The sequence below is a fragment of the Amphiprion ocellaris genome, chromosome 20 (genome assembly GCF_022539595.1).
Source record: "Amphiprion ocellaris isolate individual 3 ecotype Okinawa chromosome 20, ASM2253959v1, whole genome shotgun sequence".
Lineage (NCBI taxonomy): Eukaryota > Metazoa > Chordata > Actinopteri > Pomacentridae > Amphiprion > Amphiprion ocellaris.
The window spans coordinates 20700803-20717081 of NC_072785.1; the positions used below are offsets into that span (position 1 = coordinate 20700803).

Genomic DNA, 16279 nt, shown 5'->3' on the forward strand with positions numbered 1-16279 from the left:
CATTAATATCCTGCAATTTACTTTGTCGAATAGAAAACAGTAGATGGCAGCAATGTCTTCAGCATCATTTGGTAGTTACATCTTTCCTACTTAGAACCTTATATCAATACAGATGATCAAAATCAGATTAATGTGAAAAATAAAACTTTAGCTCACATCTGGGCTACTAAAATGTGACAAAAATTCAGATTGTGTTTCTGCCACATGCTAGTTGTAACTACATAGTGCTTTTGTAAAATAAAATAACACAATCTGTGTCATTATAATTATTTTATTATTTATTTTATTCAGTTGGAGTAATTATTTTATGCTTTATTTCATTGTTGTTTATTTCATTTACTGTTATGTTTAATTGTCAAGTGTGTAAGTTTAAGATCAAGCCGCACCGGAACACTACAATATGTGCATTACTTTTATTTTCTTAAAAGCCAGCGACCAGAAGTAGCGTTCATTGCTGCTAACTTTACATTTCTGTTCAACATGTCTCCCTGGCAGACTCCTCTCTGTCATTAGAAGCGCCTGGAATTTTCGTGAAACTACTGCGTTTTGTAAGTATTTCTATTGCGTCAACGCGTTTTGACATCGATGTAGTCATTTTTCCAGTTGTGTAGCTAATGTTGCCTGTTTGAACAAGGTCACTGTACTCGCTGTCATTTGGTTGTTATTGAACGCCGGTGAGCGCTTTAGCCTGGAAGTGTTAGCTCGCTTTTTATCCTGGTAACATGGTTGTTGACCTGGTTTTACGTGACTCGGCTGACGGAGCTTGTAATGATAGACGGTGCTGGTGATTAGTCAAGTGAGGCAGTTTCTAAATCATGTGCAAACGTATTGTCACGAACTGCGTATGTCGTAGCGTTTGTTGTAAAAACACTAGGTGCCTTTGAAAACTAGCTACCAGTAACGGTAAGCTAGCTGGCTGATTTATGGTAGCATAGGCTAACGTTAACAGTCAAGCAGGCTGTTTGTTAACAAACCGGCTGCTATAGAGCTACTTAAGTGACTATTATTTAGATATGTGGTTTCTAACAGTTAATACGATATTATATATTGTTAACTATCAGATATCTGACCGTTGACATAATTTAGCTAGCTAACTGAATATCGTTTGTCGTTTTTTTTTTTTTTTTTTAACACTAAACTCTATATAAAACCAGTTAAAATCTAATATCTTGTTCCGTTATCTAATAATACCAGCTACTTGGTGGATATTTTGTATGAGGCTAATTAGTTTATCGCTATGTACACAGGAGAGCAACTTACAAGCTAATGGTCATATCTGGAAATACATAATACAGCTACACAAGTCATGCAGCTACCAAACACTAACGTGTTTGTTGTACGCTGCAGGTTAGCACAAATCTAGCGGGCCGTTGTCAGCCAGGACCCAGAAAAGCAGCATCATCATCAATGGTGTGTCTACATCCCGGAGCCGTCACATTTTCCTGTGTCCGCTCAATGAACTATCTCCTCAGCTCTCAGCACAGTGAGTATTTTACTGTAGCCCCTTTCAGACATGCATTATTTTCCGCATACTTGATGGGAGATTTACTTGTCAGCTTCAGGTCTGAATGAGTACCTTGGTCTCTTTTCTGTGAAAGTTGTCAAACACAGTCTTACTAGGTCATGCACACATGCACAAGATCATTATTTTTTGCAGTTGTGTGATGGGATTTGATGAATGTGTCTCCTCATTTCAGCACCAATATTGATCCAAAAACATGAGGTTGCAAAAGACACAATTTGCTGCCAAAATCACAAAACACCTTTCCCATTCACTTCGCTCTAGAATTTCTTATCTTTCACAAACAGAAATGTCAATAAACAGAAAACATTACTGCAATGAAAACAGAACAGGTAACATTAATTAGGCTCACCAGTAATGAATGTAATCCAGATGTTGACAAACAGTAGCAGAAGCTGAAGTTTAGTTTGTTGCTTTCAGCTGTTTGTAGACAGCACCAGGATCTGCAGGAGATTTTTTTTGTCCAAAGCAAGAAAGTTGTGTGCATTTATACATGTAGAACAACAGTAGTCAATTCAGTAATGACTCAGCATTATATATTACTTTTGTTTTACCTCAGACAGGTGAGCTGTCACCTACAGTCACAGTTTATAAGCTGCAGTTTAACCATTTGTTACATAGCAGACTTAGATCTAGTTATGTAAGTACATTATTATGCATTATTTCACTAAATGTTCTGTCCAGTCTCACATGTATGAGGAATGTCACACATGTGCAGTGGCTCTCGCCAACATCCTGGGTATGTCTGAATGAAGCCATGAGGAACATTTATGTAAAAGTAACTAAACCAACAATGTTATGTATCACATGTCAGAAAAGGGCTTATGTGTCACTGCAATACAGTCCCGTCTGTATTATGAATCAGCAGCTGCACTCAAAAATCACACTTTGTCTCTCTCAGGCTGCACATGTATGGCGTTTGCGAGGCTTGGAGGGGAGTTTTGCAAAGCCCAGCACCTGCTGCTTATTGTGGACAAGTGAACAGGAGACACCAGCTAGGCACAATCACTGCCATTCACACTCACAGGTGAGTGGCGTAAGGGCTGGCCATATCTTAATTGAGGAGCCTAAGAATTTTTTTTAAAGAAATTATTTTATTTTTTAACCTTTTTACAGTCCAAGGACAGTAGAAAATAGAGGCACATGGAATCACTGATGTTACACGTACTAATGTACATACATGATCACTTTATTACTTGGCACTAGCGGTCAACCAAATATCAGCTTGGCCTATTATCTGATGCAATATTCATAATTTTTCCGATTATCAGTATTGTATATGTAAAAGGCAGTGGCAGCGAATATTCGGATCTCAAAATTAATATCCGGATACCACTGTCGGGACCGAATATTCAGATATTCGGGTCCAGCCCTAATAACTTTCTAATGCTGAAGGATAAATGTTGAAAAGCTCTCTTTTCATTAAACACCCAGTGAAGTTTTGTTTTAGAATTTGCTCTATTGAAATTGTAACACAAATATTTTTGTTTCGCTGCCCTGAAAAAACTATTTGATTGACCACTACCAGACACTGAATGGCTCATTACAGGACAGGAGCAAGTGCTGGAAGTTAATATTGCAACACGTAGAGAAGTGGTTGTCAGGTAACATCACATTAGAATCAGATAGGTCAGTTAGCATATTTCATAGTAATAGGATAACTATCTGTAGTCAGTCGTGCTTAAAAGAATATAAAAATGAACAAGCATCTGTCTGTCCTCACAGGTCTTTACTGCCATCCTGTTCAACCCATATGAAGACAAGCCAACCTTCAGTCTGTGACCTGTCCTGGGGAGAAGGGGAGGCATTGGTTTCAGCCCAGGAGTTTCCTCTCTGCTCTCTTCCTTTCCTGCTTTTCCTTTCTTCTTCTGCTCTCGTTTGTACAAATCTTCTCTGAATGGGCTAACAGATTTGAAAGAAAGGATAGACAGATATTTTTTCCTGTCTTCATTTTTTTTCCCCCCTCAGGACTTTGGGTGTCTTCTCTCTGCTCTTTTTGATTTCAGTCTGCTAGATTTTAATTTTTTTAATTAACAAGCCAATTTTAGTTTTTGTCTGTTATTGCCAAGAAAAGTTTCTCCCCTAAGAATTATTTGTTTTTATTTAGGAGTTTTGTCAAAACAATAGAATATTTTACATTTTTTGCCCATAGACAATACTGATACACTGGTAAAATTCACTTTTTATTTGGTTTTCTTTCAGTGGAAACATTATTTTTTACTTTTTTAAACACTCTGAAGGGGTTTACTTGAAGATCTTGTCTGTTACTCCATTCTTTGAAGCACAGTACTTTTCAGACCTTTATTCTTTATTAACAAAACTCTTGTGGGTCTAAAAATGAACCGACCGGCACCAGTGGAGATCTCCTATGATTGTCTGAGATTCCTCATCACGCACAATCCCACCAATGCACAACTGGGAAGGTTTATAGAGGTAGGACATATTTAACTTTTCTCAGTTTATTTTTAGTTTATGGATGGAACCCAAGCAACATATTGTGTTAAAATGTGTGTTGATGTGTAGGATCTAAAGGCATTCGGAGTAAACACCCTGGTGAGAGTCTGTGCTGCTACATACGACAAGACACCGGTGGAACAAGAAGGCATACAAGTCCTGGTAAGCAATGCATATACAGTTGTCAGCAGTGCTCGAAGGATGACAAGGAAAAGTACAATCTGCAAACAATGACTCACAGTTGAAGTGTTAAATGACATTCTTGTCATTAAAAGATTAAGCCTGCTTACAGCACAAAAGTCAAAATAAATGTACAACTTAAATCCAACAATGGCATAGTTTTGCATGATTAAACAAACCCTTTCAGCAAAGTATATAAAATGAGCTTGATCTACAGGATAGTCCACTTTGAATGTTATGGAAAAAACCAAACGCTTTCGGTTTTCGTCCACTGCATTCCATTTGAAAAAATGGTAGCAGTAGGCACAACAAGCCACCAACTGTTTCCTTTTCTTTCAAGGTTATTAGCAGAGGGATTTTCAGACATAGTTACTGAACAAGTGGAAATACTACGGACACTCATGGAACATTATGTATCCAGGAAGAGCTTCATCCTTCAACAGTACAATAACAGAAATGCGGACTCTGGATATGTAATCATTTTTCCACAAAGTCACAAAGGGTAATTGGCCTACAACAAAGATAGGATATAATGAAGACTCCATCTTCTTTCCAGGACTGGCCGTTTGATGATGGTTCCGCCCCCCCTGACCAGGTGGTTGATGATTGGCTGTCCCTGCTGCAGACAAAGTTTAGAGAGGAGCCCGGCTCCTGTGTGGCTGTGCACTGTGTTGCTGGACTTGGAAGGTCGGTGTGAAGTTGACACACAATCGATTACATAATGTTTATTACTCATAAATGGCTTGTTTTTGGATGTGATCTTGTTTTTCAGTTGTTTTTTCAGTTAATTAGTGCATAGTCAATTCTAGTAGTGTTACACATTATTAAGCTTTTCAGTTCTTTCCAGAACTACAGACAGGGCTCGAGACTGCAACCAAAACGGTTCCATATGCAACTTTTTTCTTGGTAGCGTGTGAGCTAAAATTTCATGTGGTCGTATTCATGCGAGTGAATGAGGATCATTAGGCTGTTTTGGTGTCACTCTGACAGTAGCTACTGCGTTAGCCACGGTGGTGGAAAGTAGTTCTTCCGTGGCTCTGTCAGTCTGTCGCTGCCTGATGTCTAAAACAATCCATTGAAGCTGTTGTGTGTTTCAAAGACAAAGCAGTCTGAAGCTGATCATTTTAAAACCTTTTTCTTCTGGCTGTGGAGCTTCAGTAGCACCAAACAGCAAGTTTTTGAAGCTTTGAGGGGTGCCAAGAATCTGGTGAATTTGACATAATGTAATAACAAGCTGCACTATTACCCCAGAGCGTCCCACATTTCTTTTTGTATTCTTAATATTTCAATCAGTTGCAACTATTTTCCAAGCAAAATCAGTGCAGCGCAAGTGACAAATAAAAGCAGCTGCATCATGATAATTGGCCATCAAACGTAACAGACTGAGCAAAGTTTGTTACGGTGTGTGCTATTGTTTTGTTTTGTTACACCACCAAATAGCCTTCTACTTTGAGCATTCTGGTGAGGTTTTATCCTTGTGCTGGTAGATTAGTTTCAAATTGTATATTTGGCACACTGCAATTGTTCTGCCATCACCCAATTTAAAATGTTCACACACAGCTGAGGTCTTTGGCATTTTATCTTCCCTTTAACTGCCAAGGTGAATTGAAGCATTAAGTGCTAGAGAGAGAGATGTCAGGTGGCCAAGGACAGGTGTATACACCTCCACATTTTAACAAGTCAATTAAAAAGCATAACTATAGTACAAAAATGTGCCAACAAAATGTATTTTGCCATTTATCTGTATTGCAAAAAATAAAAAATGAAATAAAAATTGGAATTGCCAGAATTAAAAAATGAATACCTACGCAACAAATGAACATCTGAATAGTGACATGTTCAGATGAAGCCCAACTTATTTACAGACTTGGGCCTTTGTAGCAGTCATGCTGTACATTTATGACAGTGTCTAGATAATGTCTTTGATTGACAAAGCTCTAATTCAGCCTTCAGTAGACTTATTTGACAGTGAAATTTAGGACTATTTGACATTGACAACCACAGCAAAAGATACCAACTAGCATAGTGGAATTACTGTTTGAAAGTCTGTGGTTTGCGCACAGCTACAGGGCCTAGAACTGGTTTTAATCTAGTTGTTATTTGTCCTCAGAGCTCCTGTGTTGGTGGCACTGGCTCTAATTGAGTGTGGGATGGAATATGAAGATGCAGTGCACTTAATAAGACAGTGAGTACTGGGCTCTGATTCACTACTTCATTTCTCTTGATACCAGCAACAACTGCTCTCTTATCATTTACTGTATTCATCACCGTCCCTGTTCACTCGTGTGTCATTATTTTAGTGAGAGTTTTTTTGTGGTTTGAGCATTATGTCTCCATTCTTTTACCAGGAAGCGTCGTGGAGCATTGAATGCCAAGCAGCTGCATTACCTGGAGAGCTACAAGCCTAAACTGTGTCTGCGCTCCAAAGATGCCAACGGACAGAGCTGCTGTATACAGTAGGAATCTAAAGAAAATGGAGGTGTTAAAAGTTTTAATTTCAGTTCCTTGCTTTGTAACTTCACCTGCACGTGTAGCAAAAGCCCACAAATATTAAAGTCAAACAGAATTAAAAGCTTGTTTGTCTGTCCAAATTAAAAACATTTATTCCAGTTTTTTTCTCTGTCAGTTCACTGTTAGAGGTGCAGATTCAACTGATGCTGTTGTTCTGATTTAAAATTCTAACTTTGGGATCAGACTTTATGAATAATTCAGCATCTGCAGGCCTGACAGTGTGTTTGACAGTTGATTCATCCTTTTTATATAGTCTGTAGCTTGATATTTGTCCTAAGCTACAACACAAAAAATTCTGAATAAATAGTTGGCAGCACAGTATGAGCATTCTGAGGCTGGCTGGTTTGTTGTACATCAATCCACAGCGGCTGAGACTGGTTTATTTATTTATCTGAATCTATCCTCACTGACTAAATCAATGTCATGCAGACAGAATGATGCACACATGACTAAGAATTCACATGAGATAGAACATATATAATATTTAATAAATGTGCTTAAAAAAAGATTAAAAGATTTGAAGAAATGTGTCGTCAGTTTGATGCAAATGTGAGATGATGTATTAAACAAGAGTACAATCCATCTACATATTACCTGTCCCAGATCAGAGTCATAAGCGTCTGCTTGTCTAGAACAAACTCATGTTGGCTATAAATGTTTGGCACTGACCTTCATTATATCACCAAATCAAGTAGACCAACATGTAAAAGATCAGTTGGTGAATGTATTGATAAAGGAACACTTAAAGGTATTGATAGATTGTTCTATTGTCAAGTTTCAAGAACACAAAAACATCCTTTTATCCTTAGTGGTTGTGTACTCTGTGCTTCCACTCAGTGTGCGAAATGCCATGTGACATGTCAGCCACTGGATTAATGTAGTGATACAAGAACAAATCCTGCCGTGTTTTGTATTTGCCTATTTCTTGGTTTATTGGTACAAGGACAGTTAAACAAAAAACATTCCCCAAATTGAATTAAGGAATTTTACCTGTATGTAGATTAGCGCACAGTTTTTGGACTTTTTAAATATGCAGAAAAGCAACATGGAGATTAAATATATTTATTAATTATCATATATTTACAGATTGCAAAAAATTGAATTGTTGTTTCATAAGACAACTAAGCACACGTGTTTGATTGTTACATCATCAACCTGTGGTATTTTAATGTTTCTGCACACGTGTCAACACGTATCGCTTTCCTGTTTTGCACCTTGCATTATAATTTGTTTGCCGTTTGGGCCAGCTGCCAGACTGACTAAAGACTTACGTAAACCAAGACTTTTCACAGCTAATAGGCAGTGTATGACCTTAAGACATTACAGACTGGAGAGACCTCGGTTCAGTTGACTGGGCTAGCATCTCCAGGTGCCCATGAAGTTGTAAAGCGTTGGCCAGCTTTCATAACACAGAATCAGGCTCCTCAGAAGATGGCCAATTTTTTGCCACAAATAAGAAGATATATTGTCCTGTTGCACTTTATTTTATAGGGTGTTGTTTTGCCTTTGCTGATCCATTTCCACAGATAATTAATAAGCAAAACTTGGTATGTCCTTTTTTAATAGCTGCCTAGCATCTGGCTTCTCCATTTATCCATTCTCAGAAAGAAGCAAACATTCACTTTTCCTGCAGCCAAACCAGCCTAGGTTTCCTTATTTGAGATCAAACCAGTTATTTGTTTTTATACCCAACCCTGTGGCAGGACACTACCACAGACACGTCCAGCTGCACCTTTCACAGGACCTTCACCATCGTAGCTGCTCTGTAGCTCAGGGGGCCCTGCAGTGGCGCACCACAGTGGATACCCTGTAAATTAAGCTTGTAGACACAATGGATTCCATTCAAATGCTATGATTATCATTATTTATATACATTACTATTCACTGCCATAAAGTTAAGGAGCAGCACAGAAAATGAAAAACAACACTGAACGGGCACTTGCCAAAGATCATAGTGGTGTGCTGTCCCCTCTGTCAGTTATAATAGCTTCCTTTTCATCATACCCAATGATGAGCAAGAATGGCTGATTCAATGGCATCATACAGTATCTGATGTTAATCCTCCTGCTGACTGAAGCATAGATTATATTGAGTGGTAATTGTATTATAACAGTCCAGGCTATACTGTTACATGATAGTAAGTCCATGCAAACACATGAGCATTTATTATCAGAGGCAAGCTAGCATTTAAGTAAGAAAAGCAGGAAGAATGACCTTTCAGTAATACAACTTTAGGATAATCTTGGTACCCCAGGTGCCATCACCAATCAATAGGACAGTCTTTCAAATACTTTGTGTTCCTGTCAAAACAACCATATAACAAGACTGTGGAGCCAACATGGCTGCCACTGAAACCTTCGTGGCCATAGTTCTCATCTATCTTTGGCTCTAGTTCTTCGGTCAGCTGCTGTGTTCGTAAGATGCTCTTGGTCTTTGTGATGTTATTATTTTTATATAGTTTTTAATTTCCTTCCCTTGTACCTTGTACCTGTTTGTACCTGTTATTTATTTATTGATTTTACTGTGTTTCTTTGTGAAAAGTCCGTCTGATGGAGAAAAAAAATCTATTAGTCTTCTTGGAAAATTAAAGTGTTTAGTAATGTAACTGTCGCTTTTTGTTTGTTTGCTTTAACACAGCCGAATGCACTTGCACCTCGTCCTGATGTCAGTTCAGTGTCTTTGTTTGAGTGTGAGTTAGGAAGAGAATAGCCATAGCTAATATATTTTTTATCTCCATACGTGTTCACTTAAAATGGATCAAATTCTTGAGGTCATTTCAGATTAAGCGCCACATTGTCAAACCACATCATACCAATAATGAAAAGAAAAAAGTCTAACTGAGCTTTACAAAGTGCTGGTCTGCTCCTGCAGCGGTTGCAGGTCACAGTGATTGGACTGTTGTGTGTTTCAGCTCAGCGTGAGACTGAGCCTGGCCTGACCTCAGTGCGCCCTGTGTGTGTGTGTGCTACACAGAGTGGGCCTGCCTCTGGCGGTGCTGATGCTGTGTGAATGTGTTTATCCAAGTGGAATCGCAGCATCACATGGAGCCAGTGGATGATAGAGGGTCGATTGGGTTTATTGAATGACCTGACACCACACGCACAGAAGCTAACCTTGAACAAAACACCGATGGTGGATTAATATAATAAAAATCATACAAGGGACAACTGGCTGAATTTCAAGTAGCAGGCACTGTATTTATTTTGTTGGATTGTTGGTTAGATTTAATTTCTGCTGGGTGTACATCAACTGGCAACTGAATTAAAAAGCTAAATGAAAAATCTAGTGACTCATCAAAAGGTGAACAGTTTTTATTCAGTCTGTGGAAAACATACTCACTCCTCCTGAGCAGTTAGTCTAGAGTTTTTGGTTCCTGATCTGGCCAGTAGAGGGTGGTAATGTCCTTTCACATGCTGCACTTTATATTTAAGTCATTTACACTGAGGTTAAGAAGTAGAAAGGACACTTTTTAAAAAAATATTTTAAATGTGTTTCTGGGATATTCAACAGTAAATCCATGTTTTCACAAGGTTGACCACATCACAACAGCACTAACCTTTCCCTGATAAAGACCTGCAGCATGTCAGGAAACACATTTCTGCGAACTTAATGTGGCAATATGACGCTTCATGTTTTTATGGTTTGTAAAATATGACTTTGAAAATGAGCGATCACAACACTGAGGACACGCACACACGTCGTCCTTGGCAGCAGAGGACAGCTCTGTGATAATCTGCAGAATTTATGACAGCTGAACATCTCTAAGCTCGATGTGAGCAAGACAACCAGTGTGTGTTGAGTGTAATATAGTACCAGATCACAGCTGTCTGTCTTCCTCCTCCAGTTGTGTGTGTAGTCGGAGAGATACTAGGAAGAAAAACCTGAAGAAAATATAGAAGAAAATAAAACTAGATTAATCCTAAAGAAAATCTAATTGTAAGTGTATACATGTGTGTGTGTGTGTGTGTGTAGGGGTGTTTATTAATCAATCAATCAATCATTGATTCATCATTGATTGATTGATTGATTGGTTGATTGACCTCCACTAATCACAATAGTAAAACTTAAATTTCATATGAATGCAATACAGCAATAGTTACTTTTTTCGACTTAGATTCTTTTCATTTGATAACTAAAATTTCTGTGCCTTATAATTACACGCTTTTACCGAAGTGCCATTTTGCTGTAGTTCTTTTACATGTAATGTAAAAGAACTGTATGTACAGTGTGATGTAGTACTTCTACTCATGTAAAGCACCTACATGCTTCCTACTACCCTGCAGATTCAGCAAAAGGACTGTGCTGAGGGACTTAGTGAATTTCTGCAAGCCAAAAAAAATTTAACTGATTGTGCGAGAAAATGATTAGTCGCTGTCCTAAACAAAGTATTAAGATGAAAAATAGCTCAACCTACTACAACAGTAAAATTCTGCTTTCATATGAAGCCAATCATAGTCACATTTTCCACTCAGACTACTCTCTTTTTGATGCTTTCTGATCATAATTGCATCATTTTACTAAAGTAATTCTTGTATTTCAGGTCTTTGACGTAAGACGTAATAGCGTATTATAAAAATGATATTGGTATTATTACAGTAATAGTAGTATTTTTACATAAGTAGAGTACCTGAAGATCTCCTCCATCACTACATACTACTGTATGAAGAATACACCACCACTTATAATAAGGTGTTCTTCATCCTGTCAGCTAGGACAGGCTCCAGCCCCCTGCAGCACTGCACATGATAAAGCAGGTGTAAAAAATAAATGGATGGATGATATAACAAGGTTACACAGCTAGAATAACACATTGTTATGATTTTTCTGTAAAAGTGACAAACTTTATTTTGATTATTTTTAATAATTTGTCAGTTTGGACAAAACACGGTATCACTTTGGGCTCTGGGTAGTTGTGTCAGGCAACTACTGAATTTTACAAACAAAAAAAATCAGTTGATTAAACAAGAAAATATCCATTAATCACAGTCCAAAACTGATTAAAACTCTGCTTTTATATGAATGCAACAATAGTTGCATTTTTCTCTTTAGAATAGAGCCTTGTAGCATCTTTTTCTAGTTCTGTAATTTGAAATTGCACACGTTTTTATACTCTTGCACTTTTGGGCACTATTTGCACTATAAATCACTTTAACATTTGTACATCCTTTACATAGGACATTTTGCTGTTTATATTATTCTTTTTATTTTTTATTTACTGCACATTTTATCTGTATTTATGATGGTGGGAACTGTACACTTTCTACTGTAGTAAAACAAATTTTCATTTCTATTCTTTTCTATTTATCATTTTTCTTTCGGGTCTTTTACATGTAAGTATTTTACAGTGTGATATTAGTACTTTTCAGCGAGTAAAGTGGCTGATTACTCCCTCTTTCGCTGTATATTTAATGAAAGTATTGATCTGAGAAGCTCTAAGTCCACATGGGGCTGTATTAAGAATATACCACCACATGTAATAAGATGACTCTGCTAGAATAACACACTTTGAGGCCAACTCTTTTTCAAGTGTTAAAGTTTTTTGCTGCTCATCCAGCCGACAGAGGGTGCTCTTGCTCACAATTACAAAATAAACACGTTGTGGAAAATAGTATTGATTATTACATTTGCAATATTGCGCCACCGATTTTTTTTGGCACGTGTTTTACCAAACCTGCAGGCTGTCTATCATGAGGAGGAAGAGGAGGAGGAGGAGGAGGAAGAGGAGGAGGAGGAGGAGACCGAGGGCAGATGGGAGGGATGATCGGGACGGTGACCCAGTTCACCCTGCAGAACAAACCGGAGGCTGCTGATCAAAGGATGCAATCAGTGAAAATGTAATAATGAGATAAGGAAGGGCAGTTTGCGGTGTTTTTGTAAACACACAGCTGCATTTAGTGTGTGTCTGTAAAAACTGCAGAGATTCAGTGTGTGTGTGTGTGTGTGTGTGTGTGTGTGTGTGTGTGTGTGAGTGAGAGAGAGAGAGAGGAAGGAAGAGGGAGGGATTGAGAGAGGAAAGTAGACAGGAGCTGGAGTTTAGGTTTTCTAAGCATCTGGATTACCGGTTGGACGCGCAGAGGAAAAAAGAAGGATTTATGGAAAAGTGTCTCAAAACTGAAGAAAAGAAAGAAGAAACGCATTAGAAGAGCAGTGGAGGAGAAAGAAAAGGAACACAAGGAGGAGAAAGTGACTTTTCGAACGGGACAGGAGCGCCACTGGACTGAGCAGCAGGAATGTTGCCGGTGAGTTTTCATTCATGACAACTATCAAACAGTTTGTACGTTTCTGGTAGAATTTATTAAACCCGCCAATAATGAATATAACGTCCTTATACAGATACAGAGCAGCAAATACAGAGACAGAGAGTAGAGAAAGTAGTCTTTGTAGTTTAGTCAGCCAGTGTAACAGCTACACAAGCTATCAAACCTTACATTTAAGCATTTATACTACTGATAGTCACAGACCTTCCAAAAACAACAAAAGGTTAGCTATGCTATCTTTGGACAAGCTAATGGCTAATGCGAAATTAACAGTCCACCCTTTTCTTGGTTTATGTTAATGAACTATATTAGTAATTTATTTCTTAACCATACAGTATACATTTATTTATTTATTGAATTGCTTTTTTTATGTAAATGGGCCAAAACACAACACATTATGTGAATTTCAACTGAGTCAAAAGCTGTACAGATAGCAGTTAATGCTACACGGCTAAACTTTAGCTGAACGTTAACTTAACGTTAGCTTTTAGCAGGACTACTTTATTTGGTGTTGCTGTTATCCCAATTTGATATAAAAGCTCTCGGGTTTAAGTAATATATTATGAAAATTGACTATTCTTAAAATTTTGTCAAATCTGAACGTATTTTTCAAATTTTCAGGCAAGTGGCTAAATTTGCTTTAGTTAGAGCTACAACTAGCTTTGTGAGTAGACAAACAAAAAATTATGGAAAATATATAGTGAGTGCGTTATAAGGTCTAGAACAGACAAGTGTAAATGTTTCTTTAAAAAAAAAAAAAACTGAACACCAGTGTATAAAAAATGTCAAAGGACAAAAAAATTTAGCTCTTGTCATCCTCAATCAGCAAGGCAACTCAATGAAACTATCTCATACAAATTTAGAAGTTTTGTTAGCCTCGGCAGCTTGCTTTATCACAATATCTAAATACTGACATTGAAGATTATTGGTGAGGGAGATAAACTGTATATAAAAGAAGGACATAGTCTTCGACTCTAAGAGTTGATGCCAATGCAGAAGTGCCCTAAGCTTGCGTTCCTTTTGATGACCAGCAGGCGACTTCTCTGGTTGCAGAAGGAAGTCAAATTATAAGATAATGACCTTACTTCTCAGTTGATTTGCTCCCTCCATAAGCATTTTCCTAATGGGTTTATGGCTTCAGTTGTTTTAAAGTTTAAAGGTGGGACTACCTTATCGCCCTCCAATTCTCAGTTATATTCACCTCTCCTTTGTCATATTAAGTTTTAAAAGACCAAAATGGCGATAGGCGAATTCCACACTCAAGGCTGAAAACGGTATTCCACAAACCAATGGGTGACGTCATGGTAACTGTGTCCATTTTTTTTTTAAATACAATTTATGCCATGGACAAGATAGGAAGGAACCTTAAACCTATGATGAAGTGGTCCATTGGAGGAGTCTCCTTCCCTCATTCTCTTAATAGGTCCTAATGGGTTTATGAAGCAGAAGTAAAAACTTTATTAGCTCTTAATAAAGTCATTAGATGCAATTCTCAGACAGTGCTTTACATATATCGATCGTTTAACATGCCCTGGCAGGTACCAGGGGTTCCCTGTATGTAGACATTTATGCCACAGTTGTAAGTGTCCAACACTTTCAGATAACTGTAATAATTATACTATCCTATAGTTATGTGTTAATATAGTATTTTAGTCTGTAAAAATATTGCAGCACATTTGTTAAATACACTTGTGGGTCGTATAGTAGTGTGTAGTGAAGTTTTGTGTGTTTGTGTGTGTTACCGTAAGAGAGTTGCGCAAATGACACACATGCTTTTCTGCATGTGTTCTGCATTTGTTCATCCACAACCATTTATAATCATTTTTATAATTGGAACTTTTACACCCCAGACACTAAAACACACTTTTGTATCATTGTTATTGTTCAGCTCAGATAGTGAATCTTATCAAAAAAACCTTTAACGTAAAGTTGACAAGCAGGTTTTACATTTCTCTAAACGTCTCTCATTGATGTGTGTTTCTGAGGAGGAGGAAATGCTGTTTCTTAGTGGTTGTCGGGACCACACTGTACATACTAGGCTAAAGTTTGAAGATAAAAAAACGCTTACTGACAATGTCACTTCTGAAATCGGTGAGCATTAGTTTTCCTGTTTCCCTCCTGTCCTTCCTCTCTCTGTCTTTATCGTTCTGTCTCTCACACACACAAACACAGAAAACACTACATTTCTTTGTAGCTGGTTAGTGCTGCTGTCAGCTCCAGACAATACACTGAAGATATAGAGATGTGTTTACTGCAGAGAGAAAGAGAGAGGAAGAAAGAGAGACTGAAGGAGAAAGACAGAAACACAGAGAAGACTTCTAGTTTGACCTCTGACCTCACCCTGAATATCCATGTTGACATCCTGGTTCAGGACTTTCCTTTATCCTTTGATCCAATGTAGAGGGAATTTTAGCATTTGCCACTGTTCAACCACTATTCACAGCTTTATGACTTTCCGTCCTTGTTAAAGTATTTGCCTAAAGCTGCTCTCAACAAGTCTGCTTAATTATTCAGTCTGCTAGGGAAATGTATTGACTTGAAAGTGTTTTCCATATGGCTCTTCTTGTAGCTTTGCACTCATGTGTCCAAACATCCAAACACAGGGCAGCTCACAATCTTGATACAGTAAATGCAAAGCAGAGCATGATATCATCTGGCAACTTCTCCTGAAATGCTGAGCAGCCAACACATATTTTCCTGTGTAGAGAGGTAGCAGTACTGCTGTCAGTATGCTCACTTCAAAAGAACAGAGAAAGCAAGCTAATTTATAATATGCTATTTTTAGCCATGCTGGCAGTGTGACTCTATGGATAGCAATGGTAAATGGTCAGCATAGTAAACATTATAGACATCACATCTGGGACTGGCCTCTGTTCCCCTGGATTCAGTGCTCGAATGCAATCTGTCATGAAGCGTATCTTTCATTGGTTTTCGTAAAAACAAACAAATAAATAAATAAATAAATAAATAAATGCACGTTTCTACGGATTTCTTCCTGAATTTTAAGACCACTCAGCAACCACTGCCACACTTGGTACAGGAAATGGAAACTGATATAGTTTTTTTGTGAGCACTAAAGATAGTAGCTGCCAGTCTTCTTGTGCTGCTGCTTCTCTCTCACTCCTGCAGATTTAAGCAATATTTATCAATATGTAGTAACAAAACAGGAAGGAAAATAGGAAGACACAAGCATTAGTTAGAATGCAAATAGTATTCTGCCTTTATTAATGTTGATAATGAACCCTGGCTCTTTTTGCTTGGACTTCTGCCAAGTCAGATAATTTTGGAATTTTCAGAAAAATATGACTTTTACATTTGTAATTTTTACTTAGACGTTGACCTGAACATTGTTTAC

The 16279-nt window shown here is 37.8% G+C and overlaps 2 protein-coding genes across 2 annotated transcripts in view; both read left to right on the forward strand.

Annotated features, from left to right (window-relative positions):
• The first annotated feature begins 435 nt into the window (after positions 1-435).
• Positions 436-9272, forward strand: LOC111581701 (protein tyrosine phosphatase type IVA 2-like). Its single transcript, XM_023289991.3, has 8 exons — positions 436-548; positions 1348-1483; positions 2424-2549; positions 3248-3955; positions 4046-4138; positions 4713-4843; positions 6267-6341; positions 6505-9272. The coding sequence occupies exons 4-8, from the start codon at positions 3860-3862 to the stop codon at positions 6614-6616; spliced, it is 507 nt and encodes a 168-aa protein (XP_023145759.1). The 5' UTR covers positions 436-548; positions 1348-1483; positions 2424-2549; positions 3248-3859; the 3' UTR covers positions 6617-9272.
• Positions 9273-12468: 3196 nt separating this feature from the next.
• Positions 12469-16279, forward strand: part of LOC111581699 (apoptosis-stimulating of p53 protein 1-like) — a 53690-nt gene continuing 49879 nt past the window's right edge. Inside the window, exon 1 of the mRNA XM_023289982.3 lies at positions 12469-12906. Coding sequence (XP_023145750.1) covers positions 12898-12906 — 9 coding nt within the window. The 5' untranslated portion in view covers positions 12469-12897. The remainder of the gene's footprint in view (positions 12907-16279) is intronic.